Source organism: Durio zibethinus, chromosome 26 (genome assembly GCF_047325235.1).
Source record: "Durio zibethinus cultivar Kanyao isolate XHJ-2024 chromosome 26, ASM4732523v1, whole genome shotgun sequence".
Classification (NCBI taxonomy): Eukaryota; Viridiplantae; Streptophyta; class Magnoliopsida; order Malvales; family Malvaceae; genus Durio; species Durio zibethinus.
The window spans coordinates 12,026,628-12,049,796 of NC_143187.1; the positions used below are offsets into that span (position 1 = coordinate 12,026,628).

The 23,169-nt window shown below is 35.1% G+C and overlaps 4 protein-coding genes across 6 annotated transcripts; 2 read left to right on the plus strand and 2 right to left on the minus strand.

The window, feature by feature from the left end:
* The first annotated feature begins 4,468 nt into the window (after positions 1 to 4,468).
* On the plus strand, positions 4,469 to 13,150 carry LOC111275182 (binding / calmodulin binding protein). 3 transcript variants are annotated; one of them, XM_022860353.2, is made up of 20 exons: positions 4,469 to 5,252; positions 5,407 to 5,878; positions 5,986 to 6,071; positions 6,294 to 6,407; positions 6,516 to 6,704; positions 6,815 to 6,880; positions 7,163 to 7,219; positions 7,410 to 7,532; positions 7,617 to 7,733; positions 8,029 to 8,136; positions 8,226 to 8,361; positions 9,115 to 9,252; positions 9,709 to 9,891; positions 9,979 to 10,721; positions 10,933 to 11,110; positions 11,232 to 11,473; positions 11,748 to 11,937; positions 12,347 to 12,572; positions 12,666 to 12,821; positions 12,931 to 13,150. In XM_022860353.2, the coding sequence occupies exons 1-20, from the start codon at positions 4,617 to 4,619 to the stop codon at positions 13,019 to 13,021; spliced, it is 4,251 nt and encodes a 1,416-aa protein (XP_022716088.2). In that variant the 5' UTR covers positions 4,469 to 4,616; the 3' UTR covers positions 13,022 to 13,150. The 3 variants fall into 3 exon arrangements, with proteins under 3 accessions (XP_022716088.2, XP_022716089.2, XP_089611225.1); XM_022860354.2 differs by having other exon boundaries at positions 9,715 to 9,891; XM_089755099.1 differs by lacking the exon at positions 6,294 to 6,407.
* A 1,750-nt stretch (positions 13,151 to 14,900) lies between these two features.
* On the minus strand, positions 14,901 to 15,705 carry LOC111318805 (HSP20-like chaperones superfamily protein). Its single transcript, XM_022921672.2, is given in 3 exon segments — positions 14,901 to 15,161; positions 15,163 to 15,347; positions 15,448 to 15,705. Coding segments are annotated over 3 exon segments (423 nt in total). The 5' UTR covers positions 15,596 to 15,705; the 3' UTR covers positions 14,901 to 15,071.
* A 661-nt stretch (positions 15,706 to 16,366) lies between these two features.
* On the minus strand, positions 16,367 to 19,063 carry LOC111275184 (zinc finger MYND domain protein). Its single transcript, XM_022860357.2, has 2 exons — positions 18,813 to 19,063; positions 16,367 to 18,626 (listed from the first exon to the last, which is right to left on the minus strand). Exon 2 carries the CDS (start codon positions 18,523 to 18,525, stop codon positions 16,627 to 16,629), a length of 1,899 nt encoding a protein of 632 aa, XP_022716092.2. The 5' UTR covers positions 18,526 to 18,626; positions 18,813 to 19,063; the 3' UTR covers positions 16,367 to 16,626.
* A 245-nt stretch (positions 19,064 to 19,308) lies between these two features.
* Positions 19,309 to 23,027, plus strand: LOC111275185 (polyadenylate-binding protein RBP45A-like). Its single transcript, XM_022860358.2, has 6 exons — positions 19,309 to 19,737; positions 20,130 to 20,601; positions 22,129 to 22,175; positions 22,251 to 22,381; positions 22,475 to 22,571; positions 22,665 to 23,027. Exons 1-6 carry the CDS (start codon positions 19,405 to 19,407, stop codon positions 22,830 to 22,832), a joined length of 1,248 nt encoding a protein of 415 aa, XP_022716093.1. The 5' UTR covers positions 19,309 to 19,404; the 3' UTR covers positions 22,833 to 23,027.
* The last annotated feature ends 142 nt before the right edge of the window (positions 23,028 to 23,169 follow it).

The following is a 23,169-nucleotide window of genomic DNA, read 5'->3' on the forward strand; positions in this document are numbered from 1 at the left end:
TTAACAAATATCAATTTTAATATAAGAATTAAATTAATTTAATAGAAATATATGAAACAATTATAATATATCATATATAGATATATATAATATGTTAAAGGGGTTTTGAAATTTCGGGGGCCTTGGCCCCCTCTAGCCCTAACGGTGGTCTGCCATTGCTGGTTATTCAGGAACACAACATTCTAATGCTACACGCTGCTTAAGTTTTAATGGATTCTGACAGAGTTGCTAGGCTCAATTTTTATCAGCATCCCATGACCGAAAACTAGAAATGGATTTCTTGATAGTCTTACAATATTTATGGATAACATTAATAAAAGAAAAGTAAAGTAAAAGAAGGAAAGATATTTTAAAAGAAAAGAAAAGATATATGTATTATTTAATTGAATAGTTAAAATTAATAAAGTAAGTAAAAGAATTTAAGTAACTATTTTTAATTAAATAATGGAAATGAAAAGAAATAATTTATTATATTATTTTTTTATTATAATTTATTATAATTTTTATTTTTATTATAATATTTACATATTTATGTTAACGCATTTCATGTTTTTAATTTTTTTTATTTTTTTATAAAAATAATCATCAATTAAATTTATGAAATTTATAAAAAAAAAAGAGACAATAAATTTATTAATAAATAATATTTTATATTTTTAATTTAATTTTAAATTTTAAAATTATATATTTTTAATTTAAAAAAATTAATAAAAATATAATAATCATTTTATATTTTAAAATTTTTATATTTTTCCTTTCCCTTCTTTTTTCTCAATTTGAGATAATTAAAAAAATAAAGAAACTTCAGAAAAATCAAGAGTAGCTAATCATGCATTCTTTTTCTTTATTTTTATTTGAAGGATTTTTCATTTCTTCTTATTTCCTTTCCATTCCTTTTCTTTCTCTCCCCTTACCTCAATCCAAACGTGGTAGTGAATTGTAACCAGGGTTTCAATCCTTGCAAATTCGTTTTGAGGACAAATCCGTGCTCCTCCTACGAATCCCACAAAACAATAGGGAGGGTCTTATGCTTGTTTCTCAAACGTCTCGGATCAGGGAAAATGCGTTCATTCATGTGTGATCACCTAAACATTTTCAGAAATTGCATATGGGTTATGGATATTTCAAATACCAAATGACAATCAAAGAACAATATAGTTAAATGGAACCAATATGTGAAAGATAATTTCCATACTTGCCATCATTTTAAGATAGTGTATCCTTTATACTCAATGTCTTTCAGAACTTTCCTGAAAGAACCTAACAGAGGAGGGTTCATCCTTAAAGTCTCCATTGCTACTCTCCATGTGTATTTCATTTTAGCAAAGTCATCCCAAGTTAAAAGTTGATCTTCTGAAGTCTTGGTCTTCTTTATCTCCTCTTGTTCTACAATTTCAAGTTTAATTAGTGGACTGTAAATTCCTTTCTGTCATCAATATGTTTGGAAACTGAATTGTTCGATTACCTCGCATGGTTTTCACATAGACAGATTGATCTGTAGCTAAAAGCCTGACCAAGAAGGTAACGAGAACAGATGATGTGTCGTGTCTTGCTATCATTACACCTATTCCACTATCTATGATTTCCTCGCCGGTTTGTGGAGTTTCCGAGTTCTTTGAATTTTTTGGTGGGATTTATGTTTTCCAGCGACCGGCTTTTGGTAAAATTTCTAGTGGGATTCCAGGTTTTTCTTGGCCGGTCAGTTGGATTTCTATGGGAAACTTAAAGAGAAAGCAAAGACAATTTGGCTAGAGAGAGAAGCCGAAAGGGAATTCTGAGAGAACTTTTTTTTTTTTTAATTTATATAGCTGGTCCAAATGAAGCCATTTTGGAGGTACCGGGATCTACATGTAACTAGGGTATAATCGAACGAATCGAGTGGATACAGCGAGAAGTTTGAGTTTGAATTTGACTCTCAACTCAAGACTCGATACTCAGTTTAAATTTGATTGAGTTTAATTTTTTTAGCTCGAGTTCGATTCGTGATTGAAATCGAATTACTCGAACTCGTTCGATTAAGTTCGATTAATATGTTAAAATAAGCTTGATTTTTATATTCGATAAAAATTTGATTATTTGTGGTCGAGCTCAAATTTAAATTCGAGATATTTTATTAATTAAAATAATAAAAAAAATTAAATATAAAAATTCGATTAAACTCGCAAGCTACTCGAGTTGAATAAAAGAATATTCGAACTTGACTCGATCGATAAGTCGAGCTACTCGAGCTCGACTCGATAATAATCGAATCAAATTCGAATTTTATTCGAATTGAACCTGAGTAACTTATGAGTATTGATGTATTATTTATACTCCTATGTGTAACCACAGTGAGATTTGTGTGTTTGCCTGTTTTTGACCCGATTTGCATTGCAAGTTTTTTTTTTATTTTGATTTTTTGGGTTTTATTTTAGATTATTTTTATTTTTTTATTATTTTATTTTTATTTATTATTTTAATTGAGCAAATGAATTAAAGAATGAAAAAAAAAAGGAAAATTTTGGTAAGATTATATTTTTTATTTATATGATTTATAATTGCATGATTATTAAATATATTTATTTGTGTGGTTCATTAATCACGTGATTATTAATATATTAGTATCTATTTGCATGATAATTTTTATATGATATAATATATTATTACATGACATTTTAATATTATTGTATGATAATTTATATTAATAGTATGATTATATTATATTTGCATGATTGCAAGAATATTTTTGCATGGTTTGTTATGATATCTTTTGCATGATATTTTTTTATATTTATTGCATGATAACTTTGCATGATTTTTTATAGAATTTTTGTGTAATAACGTTGTGTAAATAAATGAAAGGGATTGAAATTAACTTATTTGGCATGACTTATATGATAAAAACCATTTTTGATAAGGTTTAAGTAATATAATATGTGATTAATTTGATACTAATTTTAGATGTAATAAGGTACTAAAATTTTTCTTACACGTAATTGACTTTAAACTTAATTTTATTAATGTATATTAGAATTTATTCTTTTTAGAGATCTTTAATTTAAGTTTAAGATAACCTTAAAAAAATAAATTCACATAATCATACCTAAAAAAAAAAAAATTGAGGGTAACTACATGATTTTTTTATCTAATTGTTGGAATTTCTAACTTAAACATTATGACAAAAACAAAAATAATAAACTCTTAAAAACTAAATATAAAAGTAAAAAATTGTTACGATAAAACTTTTAAAAAAATAAATTTAGTATCCATCTTCAAATTTAATTTAAAAGTAAAATTGTTAAGAAAACACTTGGAATTATTTTTACTTTTTTTTTAATTTTAATTTGTAAAGGAGATAAATGGATTAAATAAGATTTTTAAAATATAAATATTTTAAAAAATTATTACAATAAAAGGATTTAATTTTTAAAATATGTGGAGACAATAATTACCAGGCATGTGTCATGATCATCTATATGTAAATATGAGAGAGATGAACCATTTATGACTATGTCATTGGAGCTAAAATCATGAATACACGAATAACTAATGACGTGCCTTGGAAACTAATAAATGTAAAAGACTATTTCAAGTTGAACTTTCTAACGTTTATTCATTATTTTTACTAAAAAAGATTAAAACATACAGTCCCAAAATGTCATGCATTCATGCTTATTTTCAAAAGAGAGGAAAATTTACACAGCCAAACCATACTAGTTAAAAGGAAACATTTTAAGTGTAAATTCGTCGGGGATCATGCCTCCTTTAAAGCAGCAACCTTATGGTATCAACAATATTACAAAAAATAGTCGACTGGGAATTAGCAGCAAGACTATGGATCCTTTTATTTCGTACTCTCCACAGGTAATTGATCAAGGCATTCCAGGTTAGGCTATGCGTAAAATAATTAAAACCCTTGTGATTGTTACTTTAACATCTATGTTATAATTTTTCCTTGACCAAAAGGACATCTACTTAATGAATTATTCACGAAAAAAAAGTCATTGATAGAAGGAAAAACTAAAGTGACATGTGGAAAATCTCAATAAAAGTCAAAGAGAAGTCAACCTAAGTAAAATTAAAAGTATGAATGAAGGGATTAAAACTCATGAGTGATCATGAGAGAGGGATGCTGTTCTGTGTGTAGGAAAATTTGGAATATTCTATAGCTCATCCATGTTGGAAGCTAAGCTTAGTGTTTGTTTTATCTTTTTGTTGGTAAAATGAGTATGGCCCTATCATTTTCCAACCAAATCATTAGCGGTCTTCTTGAGAATTTTTGTGTCCTTAGCATTTGGGAGCCTTCAAACATGGCATTTTCCTGGACGATCTATTTTATGTTTGGTGGCATTTTCGATTAGTACCTAGTTCATATTTTACCACAAACAAACGGCTTGTAAACACGTGTGAAAACTTTTAACGGGCTCCAGTACGTGACTCAAGATCCGGCTCCATCATATTGTTGGTAGCGCTGCTCGCTCCTGATTTCAAATTCAAAATGAGAAACCTCTCCTGACCCTTCCCTCTCTCTGTCTCTCTGGCTCATTCAATTTCCTCTCTTTACAACAAAACCTTTCCCAATAAATTCGCAGAAAACTTAAGTCACTGATCAAATTAAGCCAAAAAGGGTAAGAAAAATGGAGGAAGAGCCTTTTCCTTTGCCGTCTTCTTCTTTCCTTCTCAAAGACATCTCCAACTTTAAAACCCCCAAACGCCCTTCAAAGATTCCCAATTTCCACTCCCCATGCCCTCAATTCTTCACTGCTTCCAAACAAACCCCGAGGTCATCATCGTCATTTCGTCTCCGTTCTCGACCTTCCCTTGCCCCTTCTTCTTCCCGCTCCAAATCCAAAGCCGCCGCCGCCAAGCTCAAAGCCTTCGAGCTCGAGCAATCTCAGTCCGCTCGAAAAGAACAATACAAGAAAGAACAATCGCTCAAGTCATTGTCCAAATCTCTCACCGTTTGGCTGAATTTTCTCTTCCAGAACCCTAAGTCTTGCGGTTGTGATCTCTCCATCAATGGCAGTGACGATAGTAATCTTGTTCGAGTGGACAGTGCCTGGAGAAGCCCGAAAAGGATGAGAGAGTTGTGGTGGAGAGGGGATGAATCGGAGGAGAACATAGCCGCGGATATTTCGAGCTCAAAGTATTCGACTTTGAGGTCGTCGTTGAAGGAAGTTTGTAGTTTCGATGATTTGAAGCAGCGGATGCGGATTTATTTGAGTCTGGGGAGTTGCAAGGAGATTTTCAATGCCATGACTCAAGTCGTTAAGGTTTGTTTCTCTAAATTTGTTATCTTTTTCTTATTCTCTTTACTTTTCTAAATAGGAAAGATAAACTAGTGATTTTTTTACTAAAAATATAAGTATCTTTTTATTTGCTAGTGTTAGCATTGAAGTCTTATTGTTGTTCTTAATTAATTTTCAGAATATAGATGAAGGGAGATTAAAAATGAAGGCACATTGTCCTATAGTTACAGATGTTGGGATGAAGGAAAAGGCTTCTAAAATTTTAATGTCTTACAACCCAATTTGGATCCGAATCGGGTTGTATATTATTTTTGGCGGTGATTCCTTGTTATCATCTGATGGAGATATTAGTTCGATGCAAGATATTTCGTTTTTGAAGATGGTAATAGAAAAGCAATTTTTCTCACACACTGGGCTTGCAAAGGCTTATGCTTATAACAAGAAGGTTGAAGGTTTGTACAGACCGGGATACTATGAGAATTTGGGGAAAGTTATATTGAAGAGAATTTTGTTCCTTGTTCTTATCCTTGATCGAGCTAAATCTCAGACTAGTCTTCCTCTTAAGTACGGTATTGATGGAGTGGACGGAGGTTCTCCTCTTCTGTTCATAGTTTCATCTGGTATAAAATCAAGTCGTCAAGTCCTTAATGGTAACTCTATAAGTTCCTGCTTCAATATTTTTGTTGCTTAACTTACAGCTACGTGTTTTCTATGTTTGTATGGGCTAATGTTGTCTTCCTTTATGATATGAAACTAGATTTCTTATCATCTGATGTTATGCATGGGGAAGGTAATCTTCTCGCACATCTAGTGATTGTAGGGTACAAAGTTTTTCATCAGCAGGTATGTGGTTTAAATTTAATCCATTTATGTATACTGCTTATGTGCTTGTAGGTGCATATTCATACACCAGTTGTATGTTTTAACACTAATGTATAATCTTACAACTTAATTTTGAGGCACTTTGTGCTGATGATTAGCTCCATACATCACCTGGAAGTACGAATTATAAGCTTGCATCTTTTTTTTCTTCTTTTTGCCATCAAAATATTTACCTTGGTGCAGTCTGCCCTTGTTGAGTTTGACTTCCAAGTATCAGATTTATTTGTGGATCTTCAAGATGGGGTGCGGCTCTGTAGAGTTATTCAACTTTTGCAACATGACCCCTCTATCCTCATGGTTGATATTTCTATCCTATGCCCCTGAAATTAACACATCAGGATCAATTACTTACTATTAAGCAGCGCATTGAATGTAATTTAACCTAGCAGCTTGTTGCATGAGCAGAAAATAGTAGTTCCTTCAGACACCCAGAAGAAGAATTTGGCAAATTGTGGTGTTGCCTTGCAATATTTAAGACAGGCTGGTGTCATGCTATGTGATGAAGATGGATTGAAGATTACAGGAGATGACGTTGCTGATGGAGATAAGGAACTCACTCTATCCTTGCTCTGGAATATATTTGTTCATTTACAGGTATGCTAATCTCCTCTTTGTCTGAAATTTTCAGATGTTGGTGGTTTCTACTGAGTTTTTGCTAGTGTCAATCCTTTAGCTCTGCACTTATGTTTTCATTGAATTTGCAGCTGCCACTTCTGATCAATAAAACAATCGTTGCTGATGAAATAACCAAAATATGTGGCTTTAATATGGTATGCTTCAGACTCTCCTTGAGTTCTTGTGAAAAAGGAGGGCTGCTGAGAATGGGAGCTGGGGGCAGGAAAGGCTGTATAATTGTTTAGTTTTTCTATTCATTACAGAATATAGAAGTACATGTAGGAAGTTATAGCAAGCAGCTAAATACTTAAATACTAGAAAAACTTGCCTAAGTCCTTTTTTATGTTCATTTCTCTCTCTCTCTCTCTCTCTTTTTATCAACGTTTCCTAATGTTCACAAATTCATTTTCATTTTCAATTTTCTCTACTTATTACAGGATAACTTGAATGTAATCAATTCCACTCTTTTGGGAACACTTTTAAATTGGATCCAGGTATGTCTATTATTTCATAACCACATTAGTTTTTCTTCTTCTCCACCTTGTAGATAATTTTTTTGTCTGATATAATTGTTAATCAATAGTTATGTTCAGGGATTCTTCATTTTATGCATGTTTGCTTTTTTAAATTTGCATCTTCATGATTAAGACTGCAGTTAATAAGAATATAAATGAATGTTTGTAGGCAATTTGTGAAAAGTATGATCTTAAGATTGACAGCTTTTCTTCACTGGTTAATGGAAAAGCCATATGGTGCTTGCTTGATTATTACTTCCGCAGAGAACTTTCTTGTAGTTGTTCTAAAAAGGTGGTACATGCTCTTTTCTGTGCCAATATTTTCATTCTTTTCTATTATGACTTGTATTATTCTTATATTGTTATGTTTTAACAGGATTCTGATGAAACAAGAGGTGAAGAATCTATCATGTCTGCTACTGATTACACAGATGCAGTTCACAATTTTGTGTTATCACAGAAACTGACAACATTATTGGGAAATTTCCCTGAGGTAATGTCTAGTTTAATGATTATTAGTTGATTATGTACTATTTACTTTAACATTTTTTATTCAAGTTTACCTAAAACTGTTTGATACCTGCTATAAAAGTGAGATTTGAGAGATGCTGCTAATGTTTTAGAAACTTATGGGTGTTTTAAGGCAAAACAGTGTTGAAAGATAAATTGTGGTTTAAATGGTGATTATGCATGTTATTAATTAGACAATGAAGTGTACTCTGTTAACATGTATTTATTTGTCATTACAATATGATTATGTATTACTATTTGCCTACGTTGTTGTACAGGTTCTGCAAATAAGTGACTTACTTGAGCATAATGGTGCAGTTAGTGATCAGAGTGTGGTAGTTTTGCTCGTTTTCCTGTTGTCCCAGTTGGTTGTCAAGAAAAATGTGGTAACTCTTGATCCCAGAAGTCTTTTTGTGAACCATTTGATTGTGCCCTATTAAGCAATCACTGCAAGAACTCTTCTATCTTTTCCCAGGATCAATTAAATTTCCATAAACTATTGGGTTGCAATTGCCAAAAACTAGAGAGAAGGCATTCATCAACTCGAAGACAGTCAGCAAGTTCTGAATCTGTTGTGCACGAGAAGGAAAGAGACATAGATATCACCGAAGGTCCATCTATATTTAGTGACAGTTCTGTTTTTAGCAAGTTATGTATGTTAGATGGATGTGTTTTATCTTACACAGCTAAATGTGGTTGAATAGTGCACATCAAATACTGAAAACAATCACACATGCATAAATGCATCAATCTAGGGCTGTATGTGATCACTCTCAGCAAACCTAGCTTCCTAGGACAAAAAACTGGAAAATAAGCTGGTATTGACTGCTGTTCAGACAGAAGATATGCATTTTATTTATAAATTTATTATAGTTTGTATACCTATTTGATCCATTGCATTCATTATAGTATCGGTTTCTGCAAGGGGTACATGCTAATTAATTCAAAAGATGTGTGGACAACTGGTGTTATGGTCTTTTATAGGATAAAATAATCCACCAAACTTTCTCTACAATTCCCTTTTGATAATCATGAAGCCCATTATTGTTCTATGGTCTATATACCTTTTTATTTCATCCTTTTTTATCAATCAATATTATTTTGATTGATCCTTTAATTTTTTTCTAAAACGTGGCTGATAATCCTAGTGATGTACACAGCAATTTCTATTTTCATATCGGGTGTGTATGCGGCATTCTTTTGCCTGTGTATGTATATTTGTATACTTTTTTACTTTTGAGATATGATTACTTTAAGGAAATTATCATGTGAAGTTGCATTTGCTAGTTAACTATATGTTCAAGCCATCAGAACTGAGCACTAACTACTCTTTATTTGCTCCCTCTTACATTTTATTTATTCAGATGCTGCTAAAAAGTTTAAGGCCATTCAGGCTTGGTGGCGAGATATGACAGAACAAAACTACAAAAGTGTTGTAAGACCTGCTGCTCCTATTTCATATTGTTTCACAGCTCAGAAGACAAGCATTGACATTCGAAGAGGTTATTTTCTGCTCTTTCTCTTGTTATTTTTTGGCAATAGTCTTTGTCTTTTCTGCAATGGGTTGATATATTTCAATACTGACTAGGAGTTCAATACCTTTTGGTCTAAAATTTTCTCACTATTAATTAGTTTATGTTTATTTTTAAGCAATTTAATTTTGATTTTTATTTGTTGTTGCCTCATTCCTTTTTTTTTTTGCAAGTTCTCATTGGAAATCTTGTTCACAGCTTGTTGAAATCATATTGGATTTCAACGTGCTGTCATTGTAATAAATGCTTAGATCATATTGGATTTAGAAATGTTTTACTTGACAAATTAATATTTCTTCTAAGGCTTGCTCAAATTTAACTTATTATGGCATCTTTGACCTCTATGGCCTCTCATTGCATTCACCATCAATAGCTTCTCTGTGGAAAGTAATATTCCTTTTCTAACCTTGCAAACCCTCCATAAAGCTTCAGAAAAGGCCGCAATAGTCATACAGTCTCATTTTAGGCGATTGATAGAGCGTTGTAAATTTCTGAAGATGATGAAAGCAATCTGTTTAATGCAAAACATTATACGTGCATGGTTGACTGTGAAGAAAAAGTCAGAACTCAACAAATTCAGTTTTGCCAGAGTTCAGGAGTTTCCATCTGGTATTTGCTGTTATCTAGTGTTTTGGTTATATGCATTTTTCAGATTACCTGTTTCTCATTTCATTTGTTTGATCTTTGCTTTGCCAGAAGAACACAAGCGACTTGTCAAGTTCATTGTTGAGAGACACAGTTTTGTTAATTTAAGAAGATCAGTGTTGCTCATACAGCAAGCTACAAGGATTTGGATAGCTCGAAGACACCATACATCCGGTCCTGACCAAGTCAAGGCTGCCATTTTCATTCAGAAATGTGTTTGTGGTTGGATGGTAAGGTCAAGACACATTCTTGGACATACTCAAATTGAGAATGCTTCTCTTAAGTGCATTGAGAAGGGTGTAAGAAATAGAGAAATAGAAGCAGCAACCAGGATTCAGATTGCATGGAAGAATTTTGTTTGCAGATCTCTACACAAACAAACTTATGCTGCAACTAAAATTCAGAGCCATTATCGCAGTTGGCAGTTAAGAAGGAGTTTTATGAAACAAAAGCAAGCAATAACAAAAATTCAAAGTAATTTTCGACAACTGAAATGTTGGAGAGCCTTTCAGATTGCTTGGAAGGAATTTGTCTGTAGATCTCTCCAAAATCAGACATTTGCTGCAACCAAAATTCAGAGTCATTTCCGTTGTTGGCAGTTCAGGAGGAGTTTTATGAAGCAGAAGCAAGCAATAATAAAAATTCAAAGTAATTTTCGACGGCTAAAATGTTCGAGTGCTTTTCACCAATATAAAACTGCCACCAGATCAGCAATTATCATTCAATCTTATGTGCGAGGATGGATAGCTAAGAGAAAAGCTTGGAGATATAGCCATCTTATTGTTATTATCCAAGTAAGTTGTTTCTTCCATCAGTGATCAAATCGTAGTAATTCCTTATATTTTCTTTGCTGCCTTGATCTGATGGTGAAATGATATGATATTTGAAATTCCAGATAATAATCACCCCTGCCTTATATCCATTGCATTCCTTAGCATATATTTCTATTAGATGTTTACTTGCCGCAAATACATAAATCATTGATCTTTTTTTCTTATAAACCAGAGACACTGCCGTGGTTGGCTGGTAAGGAAGGAGCTTTTGTTGCAAAGGCTTGCTGTAATGAAGATCCAAAGAGTGATATGGTGCCTAAAATGTCAGAAAGCATTTCATTTTCAGAAACATGCAGCTATTGAAATTCAACGGTTTATCAGGGGGCAGATTACTAGAAATAAGCTTTTAGGTACTTTCTTTGTTTCCTCTTGAACTTGCACTTATTTGATTACCAAACATTCTCATTTGTATGCTTCAGTTGTGGTTCCAAGTGAGAATTTACAAAAATAGATGGTTTTGAGCAATTGCAGGAGCATCTTCCTTGCATGCTGCTACCACTGGCAGTTGCAATTTTAAGATGTCAGAAGGCTTCTTCTGGAGTTTTGAATTGACATTAGTGATTGCTTCAGTTCTGAAACTGCAAAGGTGGTGGAGAGGTGTTTTGTTACTTAAATTAAGAACAAAATCAGCAATCATTATTCAGAGTCACACACGGGGTTGGATTGCTAGGCAAAAAGCTTATAGAGAGAGGCATTCTATTGTTGCAATACAAGTAAGACATTGAGCTATGCTAACATAGTTGCATTTAATGATGCTTTTTGCAAATGTCTAAAGTTACAAGTTTTCTGCTTGTTAGAATCTGCTTGCACTTAATATTAGCTTGATTTATAGTTGGAGCTATGCTACATTTGGTTAAAATTGTTTGCCAGATCAATCCTCATCCTTTTGCTAGTCTCCTTAATATATGTTTTGAATGTTCAACTTGCACATCTGGCTCAATTTTAAGTATATATATCCTAACTTTATTTTCCTTATAAATTTGGTAGTCATATTGGAAAGGTTATGTTGCTCGGAAAGAATCAAGGGGGCAGCTAATGGATTTGCGCTTGCGAATGCAAAAGTCTGCTATGAATGTGGATGATAGCAAACGTATTATTAACAGGCTTTTGTCAGCACTTTCAGAACTACTGAGCATGAAAAGCATCAGTGGAATTCTTCACAACTGTGAGACCTTGGGTGAGCATGCTGTATTCTACAGAGCTCATGCTTCTTGTTATTTTCATGCCTTAGAAACAGTGATAGCTTGCTAAATTTTCGGATTCTTTATTATGCCTATATGCATAATTTCTTGAATGATACAAAATTCTGCTGCATTTTGTCAGTTGTCTTACGTAAGTCATGGCAATGAAAATGTTCATATTTCATGGTCTGTCATGGACTATGCAGTTAAATAGATTCACATGTTTTGAGAATTCAAACAAAATTTAGCTTGTACCATTATCTTTGCATAAGCTTACTGTATCATGGAGTAGAACACAGCGGCATAATGTGATCCATATAAAGGACCCCTAGTACTGAACAAAGGCTAGTGTGATGAGATAAAATGACATTGAATCTACATACTTACGAAAACACTTAATTGCAGATATGGCTACAACCCATTCTCTGAAATGCTGTGAAGAACTTGTGGCTGCGGGTGCAATTGGCATTCTACTTAAGCAGATTCGCTCAGCCAGTCGGAGCATACCTGATCAGCAGGTTCTAAAGCATGCGCTCTCAACACTCAGAAACCTTGCCCGTTATCCACATTTGACAGAAGTGCTAATCGACACTCCTGGATCTGTAGAGATAATCTTATGGGAGTTGCACAGGTTTTCTGTTTTTCTACTTTATTAGAAGTCAGGATAATGGTACATGTTATTTTGTTTCGGACTTGGTTATATTTTCTCAAAAACTTATTCCAGGAACAAGGAAGAAGGATACTTTATTGCTTCCGAGATATTGAAGAAGATATGTTCAAATCAGAAAGGTGTGAAAGTTGTACACAAGTTTCCTGCTCTTCTGAAGAGACTGCACAATCTTGTTGAAGAACTGACGAGGAAAGCAAACATTGAAAAAAGGTTGGATTTTGGCTACGAAAGCTTATTCCCTTTAGAATATTACTTTTGTTGAAATAAATTGTAATGTGTAGTGATTTATGACCCAACAACTTTGTTCCTCATCCTACAGGAATCCCCGTGCTGTTTCCGTAAGGGAGAACACAGATAGAAGATTGAAGGAGGCTGTGGAACTTCTTAAACTGATAACAAATGGTTATTGAATCCAGCAATCACCTATCTGTTTGCAATGTGAAGAAGTTTTATGCTTGCTAGGGTTAATGCTGTTTATGTCCATATCTAGTGTCTCTGATGTGTTTGATTGATATATTGAGTTTTTGAAATCTTGAACATCTGATGGTGCATGATCTGTGCACGGTTGTGTACTTAACTAATTCAGATGCCATTGTTTGAAATTAAGGCTTGACAAATAGTCACCCCAAGAAATGAGCGAGATGCACAGAATCTAAAGCCCCAAGCAAGATATCCACAGATGTTGTACTTTCTCGGCAGGTTCCTGTAATCCTCTTATACTTTTACATAAACCAATGTCAGGAATTTGGATCTATCGAGTTGGTGGTGCCTATCATTTGCTATTTTGGTCTTTTTATTTAAAGCAATTTCCGACTAATAAAATTAAACAATCTGCTTTTTATTGAAGTGCTTGACGTATAGCCTGCGGCAGCACAGCCCATTAGACGACGTTCCCCTGGCTGGATCTGTCCGATTAAATTCAATTGCTTCAGGCCCAGGGATAAATCTTACGCGAATCCAGAATACAGAAGATATTCTTGCCAACAAAGCCTAAACAAGTTGCTTGTTTTATTCATTTTTTAGGATATGCAAGTTGCAACATTGCTAAGAACGAAGTTTTGTTTATTGGGAAAAGCAAGCTGCAGCCTGCAATCACGTATTCTAATTATTCATCGATTTTTTCATATAGATTTTTTTGTTTAAATTATTAAATTAATTATTAGTTGGAAAAAGTTTGTATGGTGCTGGTAGCCCCTGGTCTCCATGGCTGCTGGGCAAATGAGGTTTGTCAGTCTTGCGAGAGATTCAGATGGAGTGGCGCTGTTTGCACCCAACTTTCTCTCTTCGTATCGCATTATTATTAATATTGAATTTTTTATTTAATATATTTCAAATTTAAAATATAAATTTATCAAAATTTCAAAAACTTCATCTTCTCACATTTTTTTTTTCAACCAAAGATTTAAAATTAAGCTCTAATCAAGTTAAATTAAAAAAAAAATTACTTATTTAAAATTAAAAAGTATAAAATCAAAGCAAATTGTTTATTCTTTTTAGTTTTTTATTTAAGTTTAAGTTTAATTTAATAAGATTTCATGTTAAAATATTTAAATGTAATTTAAAATTTTAAAAATAAATTTTTAAAAATTTTAAAATTTTTTTAAAATAGTTGTATGGAAACTTTTAAAAAATTTTGAAAATTCAAGGTTTTTGAAAATAATTGTCTAAATGTTTTTAAAAATTTTTTTAAAAAATTTCAAAATGAGATATAAAAAATAAAAAAGATAATTGATTAATAAGTATTTAAATAATTTTATTAAATATCAAAATTTTGGAGTGTTTCAAAAAACAAAAAATTGAGATGAACAGCGCTCTTTTGATTTCTACATTTCCACCGAAAAATATCTAACCAACCGCTTCATGTTTGGATGTTTGGATTTGTGCTTGTACCAATGGGAGGACTTGCTTCGACTTAGCAAGCAAAATTTGTACAGCAAACAAGTCCTAGTAGTTTTGCTCTCCCCAACATGTTGGCAGTTAAAGCCTGTTTGGTTGTCAGAATGGGAATATCCCACCCTATTTCTTGCCGCCTGGCTTCAACTCTTTCTTTCAAGTCTCAAATTGGAGGACAAGTTATCAATTCTTTCTTACAACTCTTCTGTAATTTTGATGCAATTTTTGACCAACAAACAGAGAAGAGATAGAATTTGGAACAGAGAAAAAGTGTCAATGTCATGTGGGCAAATTGCTTCTCTTTCCTAACAGATCACAGGAAGAGTTTTCTTTGTCTGTTCAACCTGAATGTTTGTTTCCCAGGGAAATTTAAAAAAATTTAGATTACAGCCATAGTACATACCAAATTCAATCTTTCTTATTTGGAATCATCTTTTTGTACAACAAATTCCCCAGGTTCAATTTCGAAACCAATCACACCCCACAAATAGGCTTATGATTTAATAGCAATGAATCATTGATTAGAACCTAGTAGCTTGCTAATCAGGTATAATCTAATTTCCAATTTCAGGCAGCCCTTGCAACAACTTCAAGCTTCTCAGGCACATCTGAAGGGTCATTATAGAAACCACTCCTCCTGAAAGACCTTGGCAGTTGGCACTGTAACTGTCAAGACCCCATCTTCATATCTAGCTGATATTCCATCAAGATCTATCATTCCAGGGAGCCGGAATTTCCTCATGAAGTTCCTGGCTGGCTTTGTTGATTCATCGATTGCCTCGGTCCTAATTATAAGATATCTTGAGTCCTCAACTTCCACTCTTATCTCCTCCTTTCTCACACCTAATATAACAAGCATGACACGAAACTAACTTTTAGTACGTAACAAGGTAAAGGAAAAGATAACAAAAAAAAAATGAAAGTTTTTGTGCTTGATAGTTACCAGGAAGATCAGCAGAGTAAACGTGAGACTCTGGGTTTTCTGTCCAATGAACGTAGTTTTCCGGAATAAGCTGGTTGGAGAAAAGGGCAGGAGATGTAAGGAGATAATGCCAGGGAGAGAGTTGGTATGATGGGAAGGCGAACTGCATTACTAGTTAGAGGAACTTTTTTTGGCTGCCTTTGGATTTTGGGTTGGCAAGGGAATACCTTACCTTTTATAGGCCACACAAGTAGGCAAATTGAGGTCATGGGGCTTTAATTAGGACGTCATTTGCTATTCAAAGATTCAAACTTTACGGGACGTTCAGGAATTTGATTAATTAAACCATGGCTCGTAATGAATCTCAAGATTTGATTGTGATTCGAGGTGCTAATAGAAAAGGGTTGCCTTTGAAACGACAGCTTTGACCTTGAATGGCATCTGAAAATGAAACATTCGTTTCACCTTACTGCGCATAATAGAACTCCGATTTTGCAAGGGATGAAGTGAACTCCACTATTAACTATTTGTTATAAAATCGTCAAATGAAGTTATAGAAGTATGCAAGTCCACGTCAGCATTGCCATTGGACATCATCCAGGTATAAAATCCAGTAATTGATCCTCTTCATGTTGCGGGATGAAAAAGGAGACAAAAAATGGAAAGAAGAACAGAGGCAAGTGGTTGCGATTTCTGATGGTTTTCCAGATCAACAGCTAAACGCAGCAAGAATTTCAGCGTAAAAGAGAATTTAGCTTCAAGTGCGCACATATTTGCTACTGCTAATTTTTCAATAGACTCAGATGCTTTAGAAACAGTTCTATAATTTCAGTAAAAAGAAACACAAAATATTAATGTCAATGCAACATGAGTAATGACATGCACCACCAAGGCAAAAACTAAAGAGAATGCACATCTAGTAGCATCACAGTCAGAGAAGGAACATAAAGCTTGCTCTCAGCCCTTGTATTCATCAATCAGAAATAACAGAATAACCATAAAGTTTACATCAACTAGTTTCATTCAACTCAATGAAAGAAACAGGTTACGTTACAGTTACAGTAAAATTTTCATCGGTACATTGTCTATAAGCCAATACCTTATCAGTAGGTCAAGCCATCAGCAGTATACAATATCTGCTGGTAAAAATAAAATCATGAAAAACTGAGGTTTCATTATCCAGTAATGTCCGAATCTAAGTCAAGTGTTTACCCCCAGTACAAATCCATTGCTGTAAGAAGGAAGATTGCTGGAAAAATCCTGATTCTTCACGGGGGAACGGAAGGGGTTTGGTGTCACAGGATGGGTGATGTGCAGTCCAGCACCACGTAGAACCTGTTTAGCATTTGCACACAAAATTTCTGACTGCTCAGTGAAGAAGGCTGGAACGCCCATGGCTTTGATCAAATCAAGAGCACCACCCCAACTGGTGTACCTATCCAATACACAGTTCAATGCAACTATAACATGGGGGGAAGGCAAGTAGGTGGCTTCTTCCTGATAAACACCCCTAACAAGATTCACCCTAACTCTGCTACTTATTCCTGATGTCGTGCCTGACAAGCTCGTTGGAACTTCAGGTCCCACCATAACTATTTGTATATTACCCAACCCATTTAGTAAGTGACTGATCTCAGCAAATGCTGGCATCCAGTCCATCTCTCCTTCAGGCCCCAGGTAGTGAAGAATCACCTCCTTACCTTTGAGTAAAAGATTCTTTGAACTGATACTGAGAGCCGTCAATATATAATAAACCGTCAAAGGGTGGGAAAGAATATCAGCAACAGGGCTTGACAGTGGCAGTGATCGAAGGTTATAATACTCGGACCAACCAGAAAGAAGGATAGGGCTTGAGATCCCATCTCTTAGATGATTGTGAAAAGGTGAATCACGAGGGTACTCTTCATCATCTAGCCCACCCCATGAATCCCATAGCCCACCTTTAACTGGAAGGAGACCATAAGGGCAGTGAGAATAGCAACTGCACTTCCTTCTCCACATCCCTTTCTGATGGATACCCAATGATTCAAGCCATTTACAAGGATGGTCAGCAGAGCAAGGGAACATGAATATTTTCATTACAAGCTCTTCCTCCCTTTCCATCATAGCTCTGTACAGACCACACATGCTTTTATGTGATTCCTTCCAGTGCTGCTTTTGGCAGAGAGAACCACAGTAGACCACTGCTTGACATCGCCCGCAGCAGAGAGATTGATCTCCATTAACTTCTTTCTCACACATTGCACACTGCCTTGAGCTTGAATTTGAGTTTACCCTTATATCCATAAAGTTGGCCTCATCTGGTGGCTCTGCATACTTGGTGGGTGTTGAGCTGGCTGTTGAACTAGTCTTTTCCTCATATGCCTGACCAGGTGGATGTGAGATTGTAACTGCAACAAGTTCATGACCTCTAGCCATTTCTGGAGGCCACTGAATGTCAACTGTCTCAATAAATGGGTCAAAACATATCAATCTAGACCAGTTTGGACCACCTTCTTTATCCACCTGAAGCAATGGGTGCACCAGGGAAACAGCTCTCATGAAAGCATACACGAACTTTAGCTCTTCCACAGTAGGATTCCTAAACCGAAGCTCACCTGAAGATGTGCAGCGTGCAACATCAACAACAGGAAACCGATCATTCCCTGATGCTTCCAATGACAATGACTTGATCATTTTGCGGTTGGAAGGAAACATTAATGTCTCAAGCTCATATGTGACCCTCAGAAGCTCAACATTTGGAACTCGAATTGTCTCCCTTGAGCCTGTCATCTTCTTAGCATCATTTTCAGATCGAAACATATAAAACCCAATATCCCCACCATCTCCGCCAATAAACTGGGAGCATGGAAAAGGCTGTTTTTTGGCAGACCAATCTGAATCTTTCCCAACTCGGACACCAAAGAAATGTCCTGGGCGCAATCTTCTCCAAGGTTCAGTTCTATATAGAGCTGCAGATGCTTTGAATAGGGACTTTATAAAATTAGAAGAAATGCCTTCTACCTTCGTAAGGCATGTCCCTGATCCAGGACCGAGGCCAGGACCAGAACCAAATTGCTCCTGGAATCTATCAAACAGGTTCTTCAAATGGAAATCCATTCAAACCCGTGGTATTAGATCTAATCAAATCCTTGATGATTCCTTTTAGTTAACGAGACAGAAGACAACAATTCCAATTCCAAAATGAAACCAATCAAAATCTGTCAAAAGATCTCACAAGATTATCACTTAGCCCAGAATTTTCTCCAAGATAAAAACTTTAAACTTCAATAAATAACAGCACTCGCGCAAGTAATTGCTCTACACACTAAAACTTCTTAAAATGTAGAAATAAAAGAAAACTATGATTACCAGGTCATATGAAAGAATCGGAACCAGTTACTCACCTAAACTTGGAAGATAAAAGGCTAAAACTTCATTCCATGTTTCAGCTGAACTTTTAGAATTCTCCTTTCAACAATCAGATTCAAAAGAGTGAAAGCTAGCAAGATCCGTTGCCTTTTAAGACACTGAAGAATAAGAGCAAGTACACCAGACAGACACGGCCCAGTAACAAAGGAAGCTGATTTTACACAATTAAAAAATTACTTTTTTTTAAAAAAAAGTTGCCCTGTTTTGTAATTGTATGTCATCACTTATCCATTTAACCCAAATTAACCCAATTTTAAGTGTTTTTTTAAAACAAAAGGGTTGATTTTTAGTGGCTCAATCAACGATTAAATTTAAAACACGGGATCGGGTCCATAAAATTGAAAAATTATCAAACTATCCCAGACCTTTACCTGTTTAAACCGATGAGAACCAAACCTATTTCAGTCATTTTATCAAACATCATCTTACGTTGCCATTCTTTATAAATGATTTTCCTTTTCCCAATTCTTTCTTCCTCTCTTTAACATCTCCCAAACCTGATCTAGGGTTAGGGTTTCGCTCTCGCTCAGCCTCTCCAACCCCAGATTACCAAAACCAAGATTTAAGATGATGCAGCAACCAGCAACCGGCGTGGTCCCGCCCCCCATGGCTCCACCACCATCGATGGCGGCGGCTCCACATACCCATCAACAGTACCAATACCAACAACCGCCTCCACCTCAGTCGCAGCAACATTACATGATGATGAACATGATGCAGCCTCAGAGCCAGCCTCCTCCCATGTGGCCCCCGCAGCAAGGTTCGGCTGGGGTGCCAGCTCAGCAACAGCAAACGGGTCAACCCGCTAGCGCCGAAGAGGTTCGGACTTTGTGGATTGGAGATTTGCAGTATTATATGGATGAGAATTATCTCTTGAGCTGTTTTGCCCAAACCGGAGAGGTATTCAACGGCTTTTACTTATTGTTGAGATTTTGTTTTCTGGGTCGTTTTATTTGGTGGGGGTTTATTTTGATGTTGTTATTTTGGTTTCTCTGGTAAGTTTCGTGTTGATTCACGTTCTATTTTTCTGGTCAAAATCTATATGCATAAAAATAGTATTGTGGGTTTTTTTTTTATTTAAAGGGTTTATATTTCTTTCTTCTACTCATTGGTGTCCTGATGTAAAAGTGATATGTTTTGGGTCTTTGACGTCATGTTCTGTTTTTTATTGTATTGAAGGGCTTTAACTAGGTTGCTGTTCTTTGCTTAGACTAGCAAGCATTTAGATTTGAAACAATATGTATGTCTGCGTAATTCAAAACAGAGGTCTTATGGTCTTGTTTCTGTCGCAGGTTACTTCTGTGAAAGTTATCCGTAACAAGCAAACAGGTCAAGTGGAGGGCTATGGGTTTATTGAGTTTGTTTCACGAGCTGCCGCTGAGAGAGTTTTACAAACTTACAATGGTACACCTATGCCGAATGTTGAGAGCAACTATAGGTTGAACTGGGCATCCTTTAGTTCAGGCGAGAGGCGAGATGAAACCCCCGACTTTACAATCTTTGTTGGAGACTTGGCTGCTGATGTTACAGATTACATGCTTCAAGAGACTTTTAGGTCAAGCTTTCCATCTGTGAAGGGTGCAAAGGTTGTAATTGATAGGCTCACTGGACGCTCAAAAGGTTATGGGTTTGTTAGGTTTGGAGATGAAAATGAACATAACCGTGCTATGTCCGAGATGAATGGTGTTTTTTGTTCAACTAGGCCAATGCGGGTAGGACCGGCTACTAACAAGAAGACTGTTGCTGTGCAGCAATATCCAAAAGGTATGTTTGCTGATGGTTATTTGTTTTACCCAAGCCTTTTGGGATATTTTGATTTGTCTTAGCCGCATTAAAAGAATAGCATATATATTTGAATTTGACTATATTTTTTTATTCATCTGGTGCAGTTTTATGTCAGTTTTTGTTTGTTTCAATGTATGTAATGTGGATTTTGTGTCCTTTAAATTTGATATTGATATTTATGAATTATCTGTTTGGAAGGGCAAGGTTGGTTGGACAAATTTCTAAACTACTTTTTGTGTGATTTACTTTATATTATTTAAAGTTCTCTTTCTTTCTGTTATTCTCTAGAAGTTGAGCAGCAGTTTCCACAAGTCATTTCCTTCCTGTACTTTCCTTTAACATTTGGGCACCATAATGCTATTCAAATCTTGAAACTTGTAAAAGCTTATAAACGCCTATTGTCTCAGAGCAGGGTTTCAGGAGGCTCTATCATCTTGGGGCCTGGAACTGATTTCAGCTGAAATGGTTATCCCTTAGTCCGTGCCCTCGTTTAGGTCAGTTTTTGTGTTTATGTCTCGTCCGTTTTTTGAGATTTATGTGGCATCTGTTATGCTACATTTTCAAAGTTAATTTCAGTTCTATTGGTTGAGCTGTCAGTCAACTTTCTTTTACTTCTCTGGTTATTCAGAGATTTCAGTCAAGTTACATTTCAGTTTACCTTTAGAGCCTTTTGCTCCTTCAATTTTACAAAATAATGGCATTTGTAATTTCTTATGTGCTGTTACCTTGTGCCTTTACACTTTAGCTTGATCTTATTGTTTAGTTCTGCGGCTCCTGATGTCTATTTTTGGTTATTGTTCTAGAGTTTTAGGTCGTGTACTTAAAGATTTTAGTCAGTGAGAGCTCAGACTGTGTGCTTTAGCTCTGTCAAAAGCATGGATATCCTTTTTTATTTTACTTTTGTGGTTAGTGCTTGCCAGGTACTTAGTTTAATTGTTCTACCAGCACTTTTTTTGCTTCATTTCCCTTTTTATCCCAAATGCTTTACTCAAAAATGTAATTGTTGGTCTTTGCTGATTTTAACATGTTATATCTTGACATGTATTTAAAGTTTTTGTTGGCATAATTCATTATCTCAAATAATTCGTAATGATTACTCTCTCTCTCAAACAATTCTTGGTTACTAATTCATCATTCATGTGTATGGTTTTACATTTTGAGCATATGCAGCCTGGCAGTGAAAGTCCGACCCTAGTGTTCATACATTGGAATTGTGCTATATATTCAGTGTTTTATTGTATATCCAATACTTACTTTTTTATGTGCTTCTACAATAATGTATCTATGAATCAGGCACCTTGATTTTGTACATATTATTCAAATAGGTGACACATTTTAATGTTAGATGTTTTTTCTCCTTAACATTTAAGGGATCCCCTGGAGGTGAGAAGTACAAGATTCATGGAATGGATCCTGTCTATGCACTGTCGTGTTTTCTCATTGTTTCTTGGAAATAATATTCCCTTTTTATTGTCCTTTTGTGACACATTTATTTTTCATGTGCAGCATCATCTCAAGGGACTCAGAACGAGAATGATCCAAATAACACAACTGTGGGTACTTTGTTCACTTTCAATGAGAAGCATAGTTTCTTGCATGTGTTTTTTATTTTACATATTTCCATGCAGATATTTGTTGGTAATTTGGATTCTAATATAACGGATGACCATTTGAGAGAGGTTTTCGGCCCATATGGTCAGTTGGTGCATGTGAAGATACCACAAAACAAGCGATGTGGATTTGTTCAATTTGCTGATAGGTAGAGTTACACTGCTCAATAGTTCTGAGATCTGTTAATGAGAGATATATAGTTAATGTAATTGTTTTGTCCTGTGCTTGTGCAATGCATCAGGAGCTGTGCAGAAGAAGCACTGCGAATGCTAAATGGGACTCAGTTGGGTGGACAAAGTATTCGGCTTTCATGGGGCCGTAGCACATCAAACAAACAGGTGGGTTAGATATTTTTATGCTGGTTGCTTTTTCTTGATAATTCTATTCACCCTTGGGTTTGATCCATAACTTTGACATGTCCTGCATTGCAGGCCCAAGCAGATCCAAACCAGTGGAATGGTGGATATTATGGGTATGGTCAAGGATATGATTATGGCTATGGTGCTGCCCCCCAAGACCCCAACATGTACTATGGAGGATATCCTGGGTATGGAAATTATCAACAAACTCAGCAGCAGCAACAAGTGGGATATAGTTAAAGTGATACTTTTTTTAAAAAAAAATTTTTATGGCTGCATCTCTATTTACTAGTATGGTGAACTTATGCTACTTGATCTCTCCTTGTTTCTCTTTGGGGGGAATAAATTCAGGCTGTGTTATTCTCTGCTAATAGCATAGCACTCTATAAACCTCCTTTATTATAAAATTTGGTACTTCTTGGCGTTCAGCTTTTATCAGATGGTTTTACTTTTGTTACGCGTGTAACGTGCTGTTGGGATTGGGGAATTTTATTCTCAGGAAATGGTTGCAACATCATTGATGAGTAAATCAGTGTCATGGCGGTATCACAGGCAGCATTTGCTGGAATTAAGACTC